This window comes from Larus michahellis, chromosome 5 (genome assembly GCF_964199755.1).
Source record: "Larus michahellis chromosome 5, bLarMic1.1, whole genome shotgun sequence".
In the NCBI taxonomy this organism is placed as follows: Eukaryota; Metazoa; Chordata; class Aves; order Charadriiformes; family Laridae; genus Larus; species Larus michahellis.
This window is the reverse complement of record NC_133900.1, coordinates 11521756-11542102: the sequence shown is the minus strand read 5'-3', so window position 1 is coordinate 11542102 and position 20347 is coordinate 11521756. Positions and strand designations below refer to the sequence as shown.

General features: G+C 39.0%; 1 protein-coding gene across 3 annotated transcripts; it reads left to right on the top strand.

Moving 5' to 3' along the window:
- Positions 1-24: 24 nt before the first annotated feature.
- Positions 25-16394, top strand: HELQ (helicase, POLQ like). Of its 3 annotated transcripts, none has more exons than XM_074588796.1 (18): positions 25-356; positions 777-1515; positions 1838-2016; positions 2568-2768; positions 3803-3875; positions 4347-4444; positions 5036-5134; positions 5749-5894; positions 6796-7035; positions 7953-8094; positions 8395-8499; positions 9030-9249; positions 9928-10085; positions 11524-11622; positions 11910-12083; positions 12701-12814; positions 14888-15022; positions 16187-16394. In XM_074588796.1, the coding sequence occupies exons 1-18, from the start codon at positions 204-206 to the stop codon at positions 16271-16273; spliced, it is 3162 nt and encodes a 1053-aa protein (XP_074444897.1). In that variant the 5' UTR covers positions 25-203; the 3' UTR covers positions 16274-16394. The 3 variants fall into 3 exon arrangements, 2 of the variants coding, with proteins under 2 accessions (XP_074444897.1, XP_074444898.1); XM_074588797.1 differs by having other exon boundaries at positions 238-356; positions 782-1515; XR_012587206.1 differs by lacking the exon at positions 9928-10085.
- Positions 16395-20347: the final 3953 nt, after the last annotated feature.

Here is a 20347-nt window from a genome sequence, read left to right as displayed (position 1 = left end):
GTTCCCGTACTTCAGCGTCTCGTTGGCGGAAGTGATGCTGCTGGCGGAGCTCCGCTCTCCTTATGGCCATCCCGTCTTCCTCGGCTGGTCAGGCCCACGCTTGCCGTACCCCGCCGCGGCCGTGACGGTCTCCGTGCCGCTCCGTGGCAGCCCTAGTCTCGGGGTGGAGGCTGATACCCCCTCAGCTCCCCGGGCCGGTGGTGATGGCCGAGCCCGCTCTGGCGGTACGGAGGAAGAGCCGCCCCAGCTCCATCCGCAAGCGGAGCCGGGTCCCGGTGCAGCCCAGCGCCGTCTGCTCGCCGGTGGCTCGCAAGAGACCGAGCGCCGGTGACGAGGGGCCCCCGGCGGAGACCCCGGTGCGGGCATGGCGCGTTGCGGGCAGGGGTTGGGCATGGCGGCGAGGGGACTCCGCCTGGGAGTGGGGCTTGGCCCAGACCGAGCCTGCCTGGCGCTGGTCGGGAGAGGTCTTGGTTTGTGTGAGAGGGAATACGTTTTGGCTTAGACTATATATATATGTATAAAATAATGCATTGCTACTAAGCAGCTGTGCAGACATCACGTCTCCTTGTAGGTTAAGTTTTGCTGAGTTAAAGCATGCATTCCTTTAGAAGTCAAGCTAGGCTTTCCCTACAAACAACACCAGAAAACACTTAACTCTCTTATTAACTTGAGGCAGACTTAAATGAATCGTACCTGATGTGTGTGCTGTACGTTACGCTGCCTTCGTGTGTTGATGTTACTTTGGAGTACTAATACTCAGTGTTATGTTTTTACAGTGCAGCAATGATAGTGAAGAAGACATGTTTGGCGACTTCGATAGCTTTTATGGAAATGATTCTTTGCTAGCTCAAGTTGATGATATAGAGCACAAATACCTGCAGGATAAAAACACAGATATTAAAGGACCTGGAGACATTGTACTTGGGAATCTTCAGTCAGGAATTCAGCAGCAAAAGCAAGATAATTTTTCTACATCAGAAAATAAGACCGTCCTTAAAGCTGACAAAGAGGATGGTTTCCAAATGAATGAAAATGACCCAGTGAATAGCAATCAAGAGCTGACTCAATCGGTTTTAGATGATTTGCCATCATCACAACTTTTGTATTTTGAGAAAATAGATGAACTTTCTTCTGGTTCTAAAATATTTCCGGTCTCAGAAAGGAGGAGTAAATGTGTGAATTCTTCCTTGGACAAAATCAGGAGTCCATCATCCTTTTGTCCTGACGCTGAACACAGGACCAGACCTAATGACTTTTCCTCAGACTCTAAGTGTGATTTGTTTAAAACTGAGAGTCTTAAAGATCATCTGAAAAGCGCTATGACTGGAAACGCCAAAGCCCAGACTCTGCAGGTCTCTAAGACCAAGCAACTTAAAGAAGCGGTTTTATCTGAAGAGATTTGTGTTGCTAGGAAAACTATTGAATCTTCTTCTGTTGATATAGGCCCTTTTTATGGATTACCTAGCAAAGTTAAAGATCTGTTCAGACAGTTTCGAGGGATTGAAACACTGTATGGTAATGTGACTAACAGTTTGTTGAAAAAAAAAATTGCTAGTGAAGTGTTGCCTGTTTTATCCATTACACTGTAAAATATTTAAGTTAATATTTAATTTAAATGATGTTGGAAAGCAGTTGTTTTATTAAGTGGTTATTTTGATTTTTTTAGATGGGTGGGAAAGATTGATATGGCTTATAGAAGACTTTGGAAGGCTTGATCACGGAAAGCTTTTAGTGGTTTGTTGGAGAAATGCAAAGCATAAAGTACTTTATATGAAACAGGGGCATTTTGATATGGATTAACATACTCCTACTAATAATTCTTTTTTTAATTTTGCAGAATGGCAGCATGATTGCTTAATGTTAGAATCCTTACAGCAAAGAAAGAATTTAATATACTCATTGCCAACCAGTGGTGGAAAAACACTTGTAGCTGAAATAATAATTCTCCAAGAATTACTCTGCAGGCAGAAAGATGTTCTGATGATCCTGCCATATGTTGCCATTGTCCAAGAAAAGGTCTGGATATAGTGTTTCTGATGCTGATTATCTTGTCTGATATGCCTTGTTACTTGGCTGGTTTTGACACTAATTGTGGCAAACTCCATGATTTTCATAAATATATGGTGGGAAGTGCATAACTTCTCTCCTAACTACTCCTCTGAGGGTCAGTAACTTTGTAATAAATCAGAATTAAATTATGAGGTGAGATGCTGAGTTGTAAAGTGTGCTGAATTTTGAAATAATAGCTTTTTGCAATGTTATGTATAGTTTTGCAGTCTTAGATCTGTACTGCCCAACTTGCTAAAGAAATAGTCTTGAAATAAAAACTGATATTTCTCTGATATAAATGAAAGCTAATTTTAGAGAACAGATAGAATCCAAGCTTGAAATACTTGTAAACACTTCAGCTTTGCAATTGGAAAAAGTAGTCACAGCTAATATGCTTTTACTCATTCAAACTGTTGATTGTGGTGTGGGTTGGTTGTATGCATGTTGAGTTCTTGAGGCAGCTCTGAAATCTAAAATGAGCATGAGTTTGTCCTCAAATTGATTTTTTTTTTTTACAGGTTAGGGGTTTATCGAGTTTTGGGATAGAATTGGGTTTCCTGGTTGAAGAATACGCAGGAAGTAAAGGAAGATTTCCACCGATTAAGAGGAGAATAAAAAAGTCTCTTTATATTGCTACTATAGAAAAAGGACATGGTCTAGTGAATTCCTTAATTGAAACAGAAAGAATTGATGACCTCGGTCTGGTTGTAGTAGATGAGGTATGCTACAAGACTTACTGAGACTTATAATATGCAATTTTTTACATTTATAATACATAATTACCAGCAAGGACCAGTTTTTTGATTACTTGCTTTTGCCTTGAGTGTTTATAATGAAATTATTACTACTTAACTTTTTTCTGTATTGGTACATGATTCTGTAGTATTGGAAGCTATTTTTCTTTTGCTGAAGCATTTGTTGCTACATCAGGACAATAGATTTTATACTGAGAGATCTACTGTCAACTGCATGTCAATTAAACATCTCTGATGGATTAGAAAAACCAAATCATTTTGATCATATGGAGTGTATTTTATGAATCTCAGAATTTAATTCCTAAATGTGTAACCATGAGACTTTGTGTCCAGTATTAATAATAACTAAATGAAACATAAAAAAAAAATATTAAGTAACATTCGACTGTGAGAATTGCCCCTTATTCTGCTTTTTAGTGGTGTGGCTGAGTTGTGTTACTTAGGGTTGATTGTGGGGTTGAATCACATGTGTAACATCTAACAGGGATGCTTAATTTGTGGAATGCTTCAGGCTGACTGACCTTACTTTAACATAGTAACTTCTAAACAGAAGGCAGTTTAAGAATTAAGTTTTACTTTTCCTGGTAGTAGCTGGCTGCTAGGAATTTTTTTATATTAACTTCTGCTGTGAGTGCTGCTTAAAACACGGTCTGTTTAGAATTGCTTTAGGCTGGTGAATACAAAGATCTCCACACTGGCTGTTTACTGTCAGGAGTTAACTGTTTGTGTCAGATGCGGTCTGCTTAAATGGAAGGTAAATCTTGTTACCTGCATTTGCTCTTGGGTCTGCTTTTCCGTGATTCTTAAATGTTGTTTCAGTGAGGCTGTACTTCCAGAAGGAGCTTAGCAGTCAAAATTTACCAGAGGCATATCATGAGGAAGTCCAACAAAGACATTCCTGTAATATTTGTTTAGGATTACAGAATTAGTGTTCCTTTTGTAGAAATACTCTTAACTCAGTTGTATTCTTGCGTTTTCTTTTTACCTTCTGTGCACAGTTGCATATGCTTGGTGAAGGAAGTCGTGGAGCAACACTGGAAATTACTCTTGCAAAAATTCTTCACACTAGTAGTAAGTCATGGCTGCAGTTAATGTTACTAAAATGCTGTAGTGATGGAATCTGTAGAGAGAAGTCATACTTTCACTTTCTGGATTTGTGGTGTTCTGGCTGCTTCTGGAAAACACGGCATGCCTCATGTATTAGCCGTGTTTACTCATTTAAGTGTTAGTCAGTTGACCCTGTAATGATGGGCTGGGTGTTTCTGAAGCTTTTTTTGATACTACTTCTCTGAGAAGTCCAGAGTGTTGTCAAATTTCTTCCATTCCTTCATAGGAGCCCCTTAGTCATTCTAATTAATTGCTTCTGTAGAGAAGGATTTCTTTTTTATGTTTATGTCTCTAGTGATATTTCCTAACTGTATCTCCCTTGAAACCTACTACTTTGGCATTTAAAAAGACTAATGATGGAGAAGGCGGCTTATGAATTAAATACCGAGCAGAAGTGAATATGGCAATAAATTGATCTCAGCTTCCGTTTTACAGAAAACACACAAATCATTGGAATGAGCGCAACTTTAAATAATGTTGGAGACCTGCAGAAGTTCCTGCAAGCGGAGTACTATACTAATAATTTTAGACCGGTCTGTATAGAAGATAACATAAACTAGTAAAGAAGATATTTGACTTTAAAATTACGGCATATCTCAGCATCACATCACAGCTTTTGTGCTTAATTTCACGGTGTAATGTAATATAATGCCTGCTACTGCTTGCAATTGTACCAATATGATAAATAGCACTATGCACTTGTAAAGGCACAAATGCCAGTACCTTTATAGTATTGTTTTAAGCCATTTGTGTCATTTTAACTAAACAAATTTCTAAATTACAGCTACTGTGGTGATTCGTTACAGTTCATTTGATATAGCTAGAATCTGGACTGCTGGTGCTTGAATGCTATCATGACAATGATTTATGAATCATTCATGGGACACAATGTTTGTCATGTTCTTTGTTTTAATTAGATATTTCCTCAAGGCAAATAATTAAAACAACTTTTAAAAAAGTTCTTGATAGGGTAGAATGTGTGCTTGTGTGCATGCAAGTAGGTATGTATATGAAGTGTCATGCTTAGGAAAAAAAATATTAGCTGTACATCAGTAATAGCTTAATCTTTAGAGAAGAGGTGGTAATTTAACTAAAGCTTCTGTTTATGGCTTCTGTCCCCCTAGGTAGAATTAAAAGAATACGTAAAGATACGAGACACCATTTATGCAGTTGACAGCAAAACAGAAAATGGCTTTACTTTTTCACGTCTCCTTAATTTCAAGGTAAAACCAAAGTGCTTATAGTTCCTTTGAACTATAGTTATGAAATGTATTATTTGACAATGATTTGTCTACAGAGCTTACTTGGCTTTCACTCCTTTACCCCTCTTTAAGGTAGAGGTTTCTTCAGTATTTTGGTGTGTGAAGAGCAATGGGTTTGAGTATACCCAATGTTTTACGGTTTTGGGTAGATTTCTCTCAGCAGTTGGCTACTCTTAGATGGCATTAAAAGAAGACATCTCTCTTGGGTTTTGTTGGCTTATGAGTGCCTTGTTAGGGATTCGCTTCAACCTTTAAAAAGAAAAATGTGTGTTATGGTACACTGCCAGCAGCACAAGTAACATCACTATGGTGTTGCTAGAAGAAATCAAAGTGTTAAAGGAAAAAAGCCAAGTATTTGAGTCTCATATCCATGTATCCCTCAGTTCAAGCTAGATGTGCTAGTAAACTCTTTCAAGTGAGGGATTGGGAGAAAAGCTTATCCTACATCTGCTTGCGGTTACGTTACATTAAAACAAATGGGAGTATTCTAGTGAAGGCTGAGAAATAAGTCTTGAATACTTAATTTATGACTTAATTTCTAAGTTTAAGTGTTTGTCAATCTGTGTTTATGATAGTATTCTAGTAATCTGGAGAAAGCAGATCCTGACCACATCATTGCACTGGTTACTGAAGTTATTCCTAAATATTCCTGCCTAATCTTCTGTCCCACTAAAAAGAACTGTGAAAATGTGGCTTCAATGGTGTGCAAGTACCTCAAGAAGTAAGTTTCTGGCATGATTTTTTAATTACGTATGGAATAATTGGTCATAATTTAGGATTAATCTTCACTAGTTTGCAAGTGACTTTCCCTGGTGATCAGAAGTAAATACTTCGAATATGGAATCATGTAAAGTTGCTAACCACGTAAATGATAGCAAACTGCTCAAGGCCCATTAAAGAAATGTTTTACCAAAAAAAAAAATCATATTTTAAGTAAACCAGTTGAAAAAATGCTTCTTAGAGGACAAATAATGAAGAAAAAAGGAAAAGCATACTAAATTAATCTAACCTTGTATCCCTTTGGCACTGGTCTCTGCAAGCTTAGAAAACAAACATTTTCTCTGTAGCCTGGTACTGGTCATGTCTGTTACTAGTAGGTCAAGTATCTCTGTTCCATACCTACTTTGCGAATATAAGTTGTAAAATCTAAACCAGGCCTCATTAGTAAAGCAAGGAAAGTATGTTTGATTTCATTTAAGAGTGATTTGATCCACTCATAATGGTCTAGCAAAGATAAATTTTACGTAGGAAGAAATTACATTAAAATAATCAAAACCTCTCAGTTGCTATAAAAACAGAAACCATTTTTAATGTATCTATAGTCTTCACTACAAGCTGATACTGGCCCCAGTTCCTTTCTTCAGTTCGCTCAATCCCTACACTCGGTCAGTATTTGATCACTTCTATACCTGTCCCTACAAATAAGAAAATAATTCTATTGCAACTTAATCTGTCTCCCATGTATTGCTGTCTTAAATTACTGGAAATAACTTTCTCCAACCTAGATGTTAGAGGAATGGATAATGAGCAGAAATAGACAGTAAGCTGAAATAAACAGTAATTTTTTTTAAAAGTAGTTAATGATTAATTGAAGTCTAAAGAAATGCTTTTCCTCCTCCAAGAGAATTTAAAGCTCACAGGGAGAAAGAGAAACAAGATCTCATCAAGAATCTAAAGAATATTGGAAATGGCAGCGTCTGTCCTGTTCTGATGCAAACAATCCCTTTTGGTATTGCCTATCACCATAGCGGCCTTACAAACGATGAAAGAAAAAGTATAGAGGAAGCATATTCTACAGGCGTCCTGTGTCTACTTGCTTGCACAGCTACTTTAGCTGCTGGAGTCAACCTGCCAGCTAGAAGGTTAGTAACTGAAACGTATTTCATTGTTGCATTGATTTTTTTACTTTGTAAAAAAAAAAAAATTCCTTTAATGTTGGAAATATCAGGGCTATTCAAAACCTTTTTCTGCTTTTACTAGTAAATTGGAAGCATAAGGGATTTTGTGTTCAACTTGGACTGCAAAGTTTTCACGTAGGAAATGTGAATCAGTAGCAAGTCCCTCCATGCAGAGCTGAAGAGCACTTATCTAAATGGATTAAGGAAATTATAATGAATCGAGGAAATGCTTCAGTATTTTAGTAACGTTATACAGAAGAATAAGGAATTCGTGGTGGTTTCTTTAGATATTGTGCTAAGAACAGTATTTAAATTGTATCCCCTTAGAAGGGATTTATTTTACAGTTTGAACACAAAATAGTAGTTTTTAACTATACACAAACTATAGTTTTTAACACAAAAACATGTTATCTTTTCTTATACAAGTGCTGATGGTATGGCTGCCGTACTCTGTATGATGAAACACTGTTTGCTAAGAGTCCAGTTTTGTGTACATCTATGTTGGAATAATGCATCTGAGGGGGGAAAAGAAATATACGGCCAAGTGTTGTCTTTCTAGCACAACTGATGTATGTTCAGTGTTCCTTATGTTTTTTAGTAGGGTTTATTTTAGATCTTGTCAATTTGTCACCCAAACTCAGGGCTTTGAATAGATGTAATGACTAAGGTTCTACGAAACATAATAAACATGGTTTATCATTCAGTAAACCTTAAATTGTGAAATGTTTTCCTGGTTGATTTGCACATGTGTTTAGACAGGTACATTTGATTTTTATTAGTTATTAAGCAAGGGGCATGTACTAAAGCATCAATAACATTTTACAAATGCATGCTTTATAATTTTTAATATAAAGCATAACTTACTAAAGACTTCTTTACAGGGTTATTCTAAGAGCTCCTTATGTTGCCAATGACTTCCTGAGGAAGAACCAGTATAAACAAATGATTGGCAGAGCTGGTCGAGCTGGTATTGACAGTGCTGGAGAAAGTATTCTCATAGCGCAAGAAAAAGACAAACACTTGGTAATTTTTATAAAGTTATTGGTAATTTAAATTGTTGGATTGAGCTGGTGGGATAAACAGGAGGAGCTGAGCTGCTTAGCTTAATTTTTCTTCATTTCTCAACGTTTCCAGTATTTGACTCATGTAATAATACCTATAAACTCCCTTTCTGTGGTTTGTTTTCAGGTGGGAACTGTAAACTTTAGACATCTACACTGATTTTTCTTTATAAGCTGAATGATGTGTATCAGGATCTTGAAAAATGTAAAACTAATGCATAAGTATTTTCCCTGAACTTAATACATTTCTTGCTCTTTTTAGGTTCAGGATTTAGTTAACAGTCCTTTGGAGAACTGTTACAGCAATCTTCTGCTGGAGCTGACCAAGGGAATGCAGAGCCTGTTGTTGTCTTTGGTTGGACTGAAGGTATCAGTTAACTCTTCTCTGTGAGTAACTTAAGTGCTTGGGAACGCAAACAAAATTTTATCTGTTCTTTCTATAGAAAGAACAAACTTTTAAACACATTGGCTACGAGTTCAGAACAGCTTCTAATGAGATAAGTAAAAGGACTAATCCAATCTTCGTCCTTTTTAACTCAGTTATCAAGTAATCATGTAACATGACAATTTTCTTATGTGTAAAAGTCAAAATTATATCTACTTTATGATATATTACAGTATTAATAATATTTCCCTTTCTGATACTTGATTCAAAATACAAACAGTGGAAACAAATTACCATGATGCAGTAGCTAAAATAATAGAACAGCTGGAGAGCAGTCCCATCAGATCCATCATAGACTGTCTGTCATTCCATTTGTTGTCATGTATTTCTATAGAAATGCATTAAGAGGCTATCAAACTGTTCTATTCAGTAAACTTTTTCACATAGCTTATGAAATGTCTTAGGTGAAATGACACCTTTAAACGTGCTAATCGCTTGCAAAACTGACGCAGATAGCAGTTACCCAGGAGGAAGTCGACAATTTTATGTGCAGTACTTTGCTGGGTGTTCAGCAGCAGCTGCTGTCTAAAGAGAAGAGCCTCTCAGAGATAACTAAAGATGGTCTAGAAAATCTCATAGAAAAAGGACTTCTAAAAGGAAGAATATCTGAGAAGGACCACAGTTCCAAATGTACGCTAACAATCACACCATTGGGTAAAGCTACATACAAAGGTAAGACTTTGTTTTGCTTTATACTTACTATAATCTTTATTTCAACTTTATTTCAACTGCTGGACTGAAATTGGGAAGGAACAAGGATTGCATGACTGAACATGATGGGAATGAAGTACAATAACATTGGTCACAAAGAGAGTAAAACCAGAACTTTACCCCCCAAAAAAGGATTTAATGATTTGATTTAGTGATTGTAATCAAAATGGTGCTTGACCTCATTTCACAACTCATTGTTACGAACGGGCATTGTCAACAGGGGGATTTCTTGGCCTAGAGGGAGGCTTAATAGGGAAAGGAAGCATATGACATGTAGACATGTAGACCAACTGTAATAGAGTGTATCAGAAGGTTCTGTTTTGCTGTCATAGTGTAAGGGTATGGGGTATGGAATGCGATTGGAATAGAAGGAATCTCTGAAAGATTCCTTCAATGTACAAGATTGTTCCAGGATTTCATTAAAGCCAAGGAAATTCACAGACACTTTGTAGGTGACTGCCTTTCCTTGGTTCCTTTTCATTGCTTAGGTTAGAGCAATTATTCGGGTTACAGCTATTTCTCTTCAATTTAGACAAGCTTTCATGGAAGGTAAAGGAAATACTGACTCTATGTTAAAATCTACTACGCTTAACTCTGTATGCCTGTTTAAAACTGCAATACATTGTGTGCTTATTATAGGGTCTATAGACTTGGCATACTGCAATCTTCTTTACAGAGAATTGAAGAAAGGTTTGGAAGGGCTGATTCTTGAGAGCAATCTTCATCTTCTATATCTGGCAACTCCTTATGATATGACTTCTAACTGTAGCCCAGATTGGATGATATACTTAAGACAGGTGAGAGTTTACTAGCAAATACACGTTGGGGCATACAGTAATCCTGCTTATTAAACTTTAGCTAAGTTTTTACACATAGGAAATGAAGATAATGGGGGAACGATTTGGTGCAAAACTAAGATACGCTATTTTATTTCAAGTCACAGAACAGAATTGCTTTCCTGTATTGCATAAAAACCAAAGTTCTCTTTTGCATCTACAATATTTGACCCTGTTTGGCGGAAACAGTGGAATGAAAATCATCTCTTGAGTTGCCAGTACTTCAAATCCTGACTCTAACCTTCGTACTAGCCTTGCTATCACCAGGGTCTGGTTAATCTTAAACAAAACTTTCCTATAAACTAGTTATATGTAATCACATCTTGTAGTCTTGCAAGAAAAACACTATTAAATTAATCAAGAGCCATATTTACCTTCTGACGCTCACTCATTTTATCTGTCGTTTAGAGAGTGTTAAGTCTTAATCTTTGTTCGATATCTGTCTAATACTTAACTCTGGCCATGACTGCAAGTATTGCACTGTGACCAACACCTTCCTAGGCACTACTGTGCTTCTGTCAGCATTAGCAGCACAGCCCTTATCCTGGTCTTGCACACTGTGCGAGATCCACCCGTAATTTGCTACTCCCTTTTCTGTAAAAGGTTGTATACTAGGGGTAGCACTAAAATCTATTTGATTTTGTTTAAATGTGGCCTTCAGAGATGGATAGTTACAGGTAATTCAACCAAGTAGGCAAAGAAACTGCAGAGCGTGTCTAGTGACTATAGTACTAGTATAGCGACTACGATGTGGAGATATTGAAAAACATCGTTTCACTTTGAGTGATAGACTTGTTTTCTATAATAATAAGAGAACTAAATATCTGAAAATTCTTTATAAAACTATCATGGAGTCTGCAGAGCAATTGTTACATTTGGAGAACAGCCTCTGATCACCATTTGGTGAAGACGTTAAATCCAGGAAATACTTTAACGTTGATGACGCTTCTCAAAAAAAATATTTGAGCACTTAGAAGTGACTTAGTTCTCCAGAGTTTTTAACCTGTTCATCTTGAATCTTAAATATACGAGTAGACATTTTTACCAAGGGATGTGAGAAAAGCGTGTGCGCCTTTATACTAGAGTAGGCTATACATTTATAAAAGAAAAGCTTCATATGTATGCACACCAGAAGCTTATCAGCAGAACACACATGTGAATGTATTTCTAAATCAGCGGAGTTCAAGGTGAAAAAGAATTAAAGCTTGTCTTTCATGGAGTAAAGGGGAAAGCAAATGGTCTGCAGGTGGTATCAATATTATATAAATTAGATGTGAATTACTTTTTTACAGCTGAATGGAGCATATTCACACTGTCTGCAGCTCTTCTGACTTGTAACACTTGTAACTGTTAATGAGTTGTGAATAAGTAATCTTGACTGTCGTCAATCTTCTTTCAGTTCAACCAGTTAAGTGCAGCAGAGCAAAAAGTAGCGGATATTGTGGGAGTACCCGAAAGCTTTATTACCAAAAAGGCTTCTGGTCAAGCCATCAGAAAGGTAGGCTGGACACTTCTCATACCTAAGGTGACAGTTTAGTCATTTCACTTATTATTTACAAATTCTAGAATTTTTTTTTTTCTGCTAGTGTTCTCTGTTACTGTTCTACTTATTAAGGTTCTTTTAACCTCACTGGTTGGTTTTCTTAGTGCTGTTTAATGTCTTTGGGTATAACATAGACATGCTTTAGAGATGTGAAGGAGTAGAGATGAAAAGAATTTCTTTGTAGCGCTAACAATACCTTGAATGTAATATTGTCTCTGAATTGTGACTTGCTTTATTCCTAGAACGTGGACAGTGCTGTGGTGAACAGGCTCTACCTGTCGTTTGTCCTTTATACCCTACTGAAAGAGACCAATATATGGAGTGTTTCAGAGAAATTTAATATGTCCCGAGGATATGTGCAAAATCTCCTCAATTCTGCTGCCTCATTCACCTCCTGCATTCTACACTTCTGTGAGGTAGTGTGCTAAATGAATTCCATTAAATTCTTTGACATTGGTTTTAGAAAATCTGCAGCTTTGTTCTTTAATGTTAGAACTGAATGCGGGTGTTGTATTTCACCTTTCCTGTGCAAAAATGTGTTTTGTCACTTTTCCTGTTCAAAATACTTTCCCGCTCAGAAAAGCGTGCTGGTACAGTGTTATTTCGTGTATTAAAAGTAAGCTTTATGCATTGAGAATGAAAATACACAAACTGTACAGGGCGTTGATCAGTGTTCAGTGCTGTTGGTGAAATAATTGACAGTTTTACCTTTCTCTTGGAAATAAGGCCATCTGGTTGTGGAATGTCATCTCAGGAAAACAGCTAACCAGGCTTGTTCTCTTGGTTTTTTCCCCCCGCCTTTTATTGAAATAATGCATTGCTTATCCTTCAGAACTGCCCCAACTTTGGGCTCTTCAGCTGGAGCGTGCTGAATACAACTCTGCAACTGGCGGAAAGGATAACTAGAAATAGTAGCGCTTCCCCTGTCTAAAAGCCAAACATGCATTCGTTGCCATAGTAGAGCTCTTATCAGTCGCACCCCCCCTAAATACAAAACTCAGGATCTGGTTTTTAGTGTTCTTTGTCTCTGCAGGAATTGGAAGAATTCTGGGTTTATAAAGCCTTGCTGACAGAACTTACCAAGCAGTTGACGTACTGCGTTAAGGCAGAACTCATCCCTCTGATGGAGGTAGCAGGGGTTCTAGAGGTTAGTAAACCTGACTTTGTGAGTGCTAAATGTTGGTGTGCCTTTCAAGTATATCTAGAAGACCGAGCCTTTTTTTTTTATTGTGAATTTGGCATAGTGCAGATATCCCACAATGGTCCTGGAGGTTGGGGGGAAAAAGTAGTTTGTTGAGGAAACGTGGGCTGGAGCCAATGATGGTTTTTCTTCTGGCTGCTCCCACTGCAACAGTGAAAATGCTGTATTTGCACAATAATTTAGCTGCGTACTTGGTTGGAAAACAGAGTCCGGATTTCTTTTGTGGTAAGCATTTTTCAGTTCACGGGAAGAAAGAGGAAAAAGAATTTACATATTTAGTTAAGGTACAAGATCCTCACAGGAATATGTGAAGTCCTATTGGGAACTTAAGCTTTTACAATCACTTGCAGTGCTGCGTGTATTTTAGAGGAGAAACTTATTGAAGACTCCTGTTAAAGTAGAAAATCCTTTTGGGCGTCAGTGCAAGGTTATAAGCAATCACTGGACCTCTTTGGAAAATGATCTAACTTGTCTGTCCAGCTATTGTAGAATCAGTTTGTCGGCAAACCATTGAATTTAGTGGCAGTAAGGTTTTATTTTGAGAAGCTAAATAAGGATGAAGACTTAGACCCTAATGGGGTTTTTTTTGGTATACATCAAATTTTCTGAATTGGATGCAAAAGGTAAATAGTCTTTTTTTTTTTTCATGGCTCACTCCATAAGGGGAGCATTTCTGTGTAAGGGCAAAACCAGCCTGGACAGTGTGATTCTGCTGAAGTTGTATTTTAAAGATAGCTTTTCAAAATTACTGCTATCACCAAGGTACTTCTGCACTGGAGTTAAAACTATACTGACAGCTGATACTTGTAGCAGGTAGACTGTCATGTTGAGCAGATGCGATTTTCTTAGATTTCTGTGGAGGAAGTGATAAAATCAGTCTTAAGGTTGGTGTGGTGAAAGAGAAAATTATTTTCTGCACGTTTGCTTGCACAGTTTTCAAAGAGCAGTCTAAAATCTTTTCATGAGATTTAAGTCATTAGTGGGGAAAGGTTTTTGCGTCATCAGCCACACTGTGCATGTAACAGCCAAATAGAGCACAAAAAATATTTGCTGGCAATTAGGGGTTATTTTCTTGTGAAATTAGTGACACCTGCTTCACATCAATGAACTTGCATAGTCCTCAGTTACCATGGAGGAAGATAATATATTGTAAGCTGTTACCTCTTGAATGCTAAAAAACCCCACATACACCGTCAAATAAATGTCTTTCTATTCCTTGCTGTCTTTAAAAGAGGTGTGGGGAATAAAACGAAAAGTAATTTACCGAATGTTCGGAGGTGTAACACTTGGTCATCAAATGGTACTGTTTCATAACTCAGGATACTAAAGCCTTGGGTATACTAAATTACCCTCCACTACTAGTATAGAAATGCATTTTAATTTAAGCTTTGTAAAGCTTTAGCAGTATTTGTTTTGCAAAAGAAATGTTTGCCCAGAGACCCTCTGCTAAGCAAGTACTTCTTGGCTGCCTTACATAGCAACGGGATCACACCAAGTTAAGAGAAGCAGATAATGCACACCCTGTTACTGTGATACGAAAGTAAAAAAAAATATTTATAAGCTCAAAACAGGAAAGTATAGTCTCTTCTGGAATTTTGTGAAAGCTCTGTTCTGTGACAATTCTGTGGGGGGAAAAAATCTGACAAAATCAGCCCTCCTTTCACTTAGACATCTCCAAAGAATGTGAGACAGTCATTCCTATCAGTGACAGGGAATGCAGAAAGCATAATAACCGAAGACGATGGCAGGGTCAGTGTCATCGAGGCTCGGAGAAAATAATGACAAATGGGTTCTGAAGAGCTGGGTGAGATTGTATGGGGAGGTGAATCTTGAGTAATCTTGGGTAAAGCTGTATTTTGGGGGAGTGGAGGTTCTCGGTGAGTATTCATGTTCTGAGAAAGATAAAGAGAATTGGATTGATATGCAAAGATGTAATGTTTGAGGTTGGTGCAGAGATTGGCACTTACCGGTAATTCTTATGGCTGGTTCTAGTAATCTAACACAGTTTTGGACTTGCAGGCACGAGCAAAACAGCTTTATAACGCGGGGTACAAAACTTTAGCGCACTTGGCTAATGCAAATCCAGAAACTCTGGTCAAAATGATTGAGCACTTGTCACTACGTCAAGCCAAACAGATCGTTTCATCTGCAAAGGTAAGCTAGAAACAAAGTTATAAAAACCTGTTTCACAATTTCCATATATCAAAAGTGGATGTTGGAATGAAGTGAGGGATTTAGTTTTCTAGTAAAGGCGCTAGTTAGATATTTGTGATCCAGACACAGTGTGTTAAGAATATATTGAAATATTTTCTTTACAATATCATCTATTTAAAGATGGTTAAGAGTAATGAATTGAGCGATTGTTGGTTTTCATGCTTCTGAATGGCAGTCAAACTTAAACTTTTCTTAAAACAAGCCTGGCAGGCACAACTTAGAAATGTTTATTCCAACATGGAAAATAAATGCTTAAGGTTAAAAATGCTCTTGTTTAAGTTTGTCATGGTTTAACCCCAGCCAGCAACTAAGACCATGAAGCTTCTTGCTCACCCCTCTTCTCCTCCCAGAAGGGTAGAAACAAGAGGGAGAGGAGGGGAAAGGGGAAAAAACCCCACCCTCGTGGGCTGAGTTAAAGACAGCTTAATAGAATAATAATGGAAAAGGGAAATAATGATTAAAAGAACATAGAAGACACAGTTCACTCTCACTGCCCGGTGAATTTATTGCCTGACCCAAGCGGAGATCGCTCCAATCCCCATTTATATACTGAGTATGGGGTCTATGGTATGGAATATTCCATTGGTCATTCTGTTGTTCTGTCTATGCTCCTTCTCAGCTGCTGTGGGAAGCTGAAAAATGTCCTTGACTCTTTTTGACATCACTTAGCAATAACTAAAACAATATGTATTATTGATGTTCCTTTCATACCAAACATGAAAACACAGCAACCAATAGAAAGAAAATTAACTCTATCATTTCAGCTGAAACCAGGACACAGTTCCAGACAAAACTGCTTTGTTTTGTTAAATGTTGTGTATTATGTGATGACAGAACCGAGAAAACCAGCTGTGTACCGTATACATTTTTCTGTGAGTGTTTTTCATATGGGTATACACTAATCAGTAAACAGTGGTGGTGGTAGTACTTGGGAAAATGTCCTTTCAGGTAAAGGTACGGTGGTCCTGTGAGCAGCAGCAGCAGGTTTTTTTTACAGACTAGATGCAAATTTGGAAGGAAGCGTTGGTGTGTTAACCTGTCTAACAGTTAAAGCTAATGATTGTATTCATTTTCTAATGTTTGGGGTTTTTTTTCCTGTTATAGATGCTGCTGAGTGAAAAAGCTGAGGCTTTACAAGAAGAAGTTGAAGAACTCTTAAAGGTGCCTACAGATATCCCAGGGACCTACTGACCAACTGTCATGAAGAAAAAAATCATGAATCCAAAAAATTGGGATATTTTTAAATTTTTAACTTCCCTGTGTAAAGCTGCTGCAATTATAATAAATATTTAATGCCTTTTGTATACCTCAATTTTGTGTGAGTTCTGTGTTCAGAACACTTCTGGGAAAGTTGACTCCATTTGAAGGTTTTGATTATGAACCTCTTGAACAATAGGCTAGAATCAAAAGATGTGATCTTAATTCGTTCCTATTTTTAGACGTAGCCCTAGGAGTGCTTTGGGGACTGGGCGAACTGCCTGGTGTGTACTTCTGCCTGGAGTTCACAGCTGACAAATAAAGCCTTTACGTTGGATATTCCCTTTAGGACACTTGAGCGAGCTACTCCAAAGTTCCTACTTGCAGGAATCTCTGTCCTCTAGGTGTAGCTAATGGGAGGAGAGAGAGAGAGTTGAGCTTCATAGCAAAGGAGTTGTCCCAGAGTTCCGCAAGGAATTGTAAATGATGCCTAGCTTAAGCCTTGTTATTACTAGATGCAAAGATCAAATTCATGTTCAGCCTCTGGCAATTCCCTGAGAGAGAATTCTTTCAGGATGCTTCTGTAGCAGTCTTCCAAACAGAATGTTTTTAAATTTCTTGCCGAAGTATGAAGACTAATAAAGACAAAAGTTTGAAGAACTGCTTTCTGAGAAGTGATAGTAAGTTCTGAGATTACATGGGCATGAGTCAGTCATGCTAGTTAGGATGTTGAAAGGCATTTGAACCGTATATACTCCAGCAAAAAGTAAGGCTTCATGAAGGTAGTTTTGAAGATACCTGAAACTTCTTCAGTTGGGGTACAGTAAACCCCTTTTCAAAGCTGGTATGTGGTACATGACAATGTTAGAGCACTGCACGTGAAGAAAAACATGAAAGCTGTGCCGCACGGCTGGGTTAAATGATGGTAGCCAGTACAGCGACACGCTTAAATGTGGTATTTCTATGCAAAATCAGGTGTCCCTTCTCAGTAAAGCAAAAGCAAGATAAACCTTAGTTAAAGTGTCTTTTTTTTTTTTTATTCAGATGAGGTTAATTGTGTGGGGATTATAGAGATAAAACGGGAATGATTTTAAATCCAGTGGGGTCGATAGAAGTTGAACACTTGACTTGAAAGGGGTCATGGCGAAAAACTGATGAAAAGGCTATTTAGCAGAAACAGGCATGGAAGACCATAATTATGATACTTCATAGTTGCTTACAAAATTTGGATGAGTGAAATATTTGAGTGCATTCAGTGTTAAGCCAGGCCAAGAATCCAAAACCAGCGCTTGTCAGAGGCAGCACGATTCGTTTCCACTGCTAGATTCAGCGCCCCCAGGGGAATCCTGTTACGGATACTTAAGTGCCTAAGGCACAAAGGGTTTTAGAAATGAGAACATAAGTTGGTTCTACCAATAAGGTATAACTGGCCCTAAAGCGCGGAAGCAATATTTACTGTGACTTGAGTTTAACTGTCTCGTCATGCCTTGCCCTTCTAATTGGGATATATTTCTGACGGAATGATAGATAAGATGAAATTCTCTAGGGGTTTATTTGCGTTATCTTCGCAAGATAGACGATGCTCAGTCTGGCATAGATGTGAGTACATCTCTACGTAGCACCTATGTAAGAAAACTTCAGTGATGCCTTTAAGGCTTCACCAGTTGCTTTAAAGGTTTATTGGTGCTTGATGGCATTACTCCAAAGTTTGGATTTTTTGCATGGATTTTTTTTTGTGGGGGGGAGAGCAAATGACTGTAAAATTCTTCTGAGTACTGAGTTATTGCAATAACCGATGTTGTGGAAATAACCCATTAATTGCTTACGGGAGTAGTTAATGAGCAATTAACCTCTGTCACAATACTTCGTGATATTTGTGCCCGTATGCTAACTAAAAAAAATAATAAAAGTGTACGTTTTTATTTTGGGATTGCAGAGGGGAACGGCAGGAAAAAATTATTGGTTGTTGGGTTGCTAAATGCCCAGCCTCACACTGTCCATCACCGTACATCGCACACCGGTGCTGTGGCGAGATCAGGTTTTGATGAGATACGTGTTTAGGAATGAAGTCAAGTATTCCCTACAAATGCCGGAGCCCCTTGGGAAATGGGTAGCAAAAGCGGGTTTGAAACAAGGGGGTGGTTTCAGGTCCGCGTGAAGCTGGTCTTGGAAAGAAAATGAGGTTGACGTTTGTCGTCTCTGCTGCTCTGTTTATACAGGCTGTGCTTTGCCAGATGGATGAGTGCAGCTCCCCCGGGCTTTCTCTGTGACCTTTGGTAACATTAGAAGTTAAATGAATGGAACTGCAGTGATTTGCCCTAAAACTTTGCTATGTGTAGCTTGTCTCATTTTTTTCTGAAATCAAACTTACCCTGCAAGGCGGAACACATCTTTCACACTGTTGGTTTGGTTTTTTTTTTCTTTCTAGGGTGTGTGATTAAATGCTTTTTGCAGAAAGCTTTCTTACCTGGGGCTTTCCTCTGGGTGGGTGGAGATGAGAGAAGGAAAAAAAGAGAATACGGTCCTTGTGTTTGTGCAATTCCTCTCCCTTCCTCCCCCGAGTCCATAATGCCGTACTTTCAGAAATCCCTTTACTGAAAACTGTCTCTCGGGAAGGGCTGGTAGGAGAGTCAGGCTTAGGTTAACGTTTAGCCGTTGGTTTTCATTGTGTGACGAGACCTATTGTGTTCCTCTGTTCTGGAAAGCCGCTCCCATGTGAGCTCGCCCTGCCCAGGCAGCTTTCACTTTGTCTTTGCTTTAAAAAGCTTCATTTCATCTCTTTCAGCAGGACGGTCCAGCGCTGAGTATTGGTTGTAACGAGAGCCAGATACTAGCACTTAGAAGCTTTGATTTGATTAGAAGGGAGGCTGAGTGATTTCGCGGCGCTCTGTTTGGAGTGCTGGAGCTCAGCAGCTCCTGCGGGAGCCGAGTTTGTCAGCTGCAGACTCGGCGGAATCGAAGTCTTTCAGCGATACCTATAAAGATGTGTGTGCATCAAAGAGAGCTGCTAAAAACTGGACCCAAAGTGTCATTTCCACCTCGGAATACACAGAGCGTGTGCCATCCCGAGACCCTCATAACCAGCTGGGTTCAGAAATCAAAGCGGCTGGGAGTGCCGAGAGCTGTGGGCCGTGCCTGGACAAGGTCTGGCTGGGGGTTTGGGAGCAAGGGTAGCTTACAAAAACACCTTGATAGGCACCTCTCTCTGTTTTTACAGTTTGCAGGCTTTCTTGGCATCAGCTTAAGTCTTAGTTTCATCTTCCTGAGGCTTCTTCTACAGAAACATAGGTTAGGTGCTACTCCGACACGGATGAGTTCTGTTCACCCACCCAAACACTGCCGCGTCACAGGATTGGTTTGACCTTTTGTACGGACAACAACAATCCCTTCCGAATTCCCTTAATATGCACAGATAAAGCACCGAGATAGAGATAGATAGAGATATATCAGCTCTTAGTTCTTGCCCAGGAACGGCAGTGGGGTCGCTGTTAGCAATGGCACGCTGCTGCTGCTGCTGTTGGACGGCTGACATTCCTGGAAAGCTTTATTTTGAGTTCTTCCTAGTTGTAAAAGCCCTACCGGGCACAGCATGTCCCCTAATGGCATCGCTGGTGCGGGTGAAGCAGGACTGTGGGGTGGGAGCTGCATGATCCAAGCGTTTGAACACCCCAAGGCAGGGGCCAGGCTTTCTGCGGAGCGAGGAAGCGGGACGGTGTGGTGCTGTTACGGAGCTGGCTTCAAACAACACACGAGTGGGTTTAGGTCCCATCCCGGTTCTTCACGCTGTCCCCTTGTAGCTCACAGGGCGTCGTGCAAATTCTGCCCTAATTTCCATGAGCGTTCCAATACCTCTGTATTGATATCCCCTGATTCACAATATTTTAAAATGGATATAATAGAATATGAAAAATGCCCAGGCAAAAGCTACCTGTTCCCATTTAACTCCTGAAGCTCTTCCAGACAGTAATGCTGGAAGGCATTATTTTCCAGCTACCGGTTTTCGGGCTGCTAAAAGCATAACGCACGCTAGACCTTTCGTACCCACATCCCGCATACCACCATTGAATC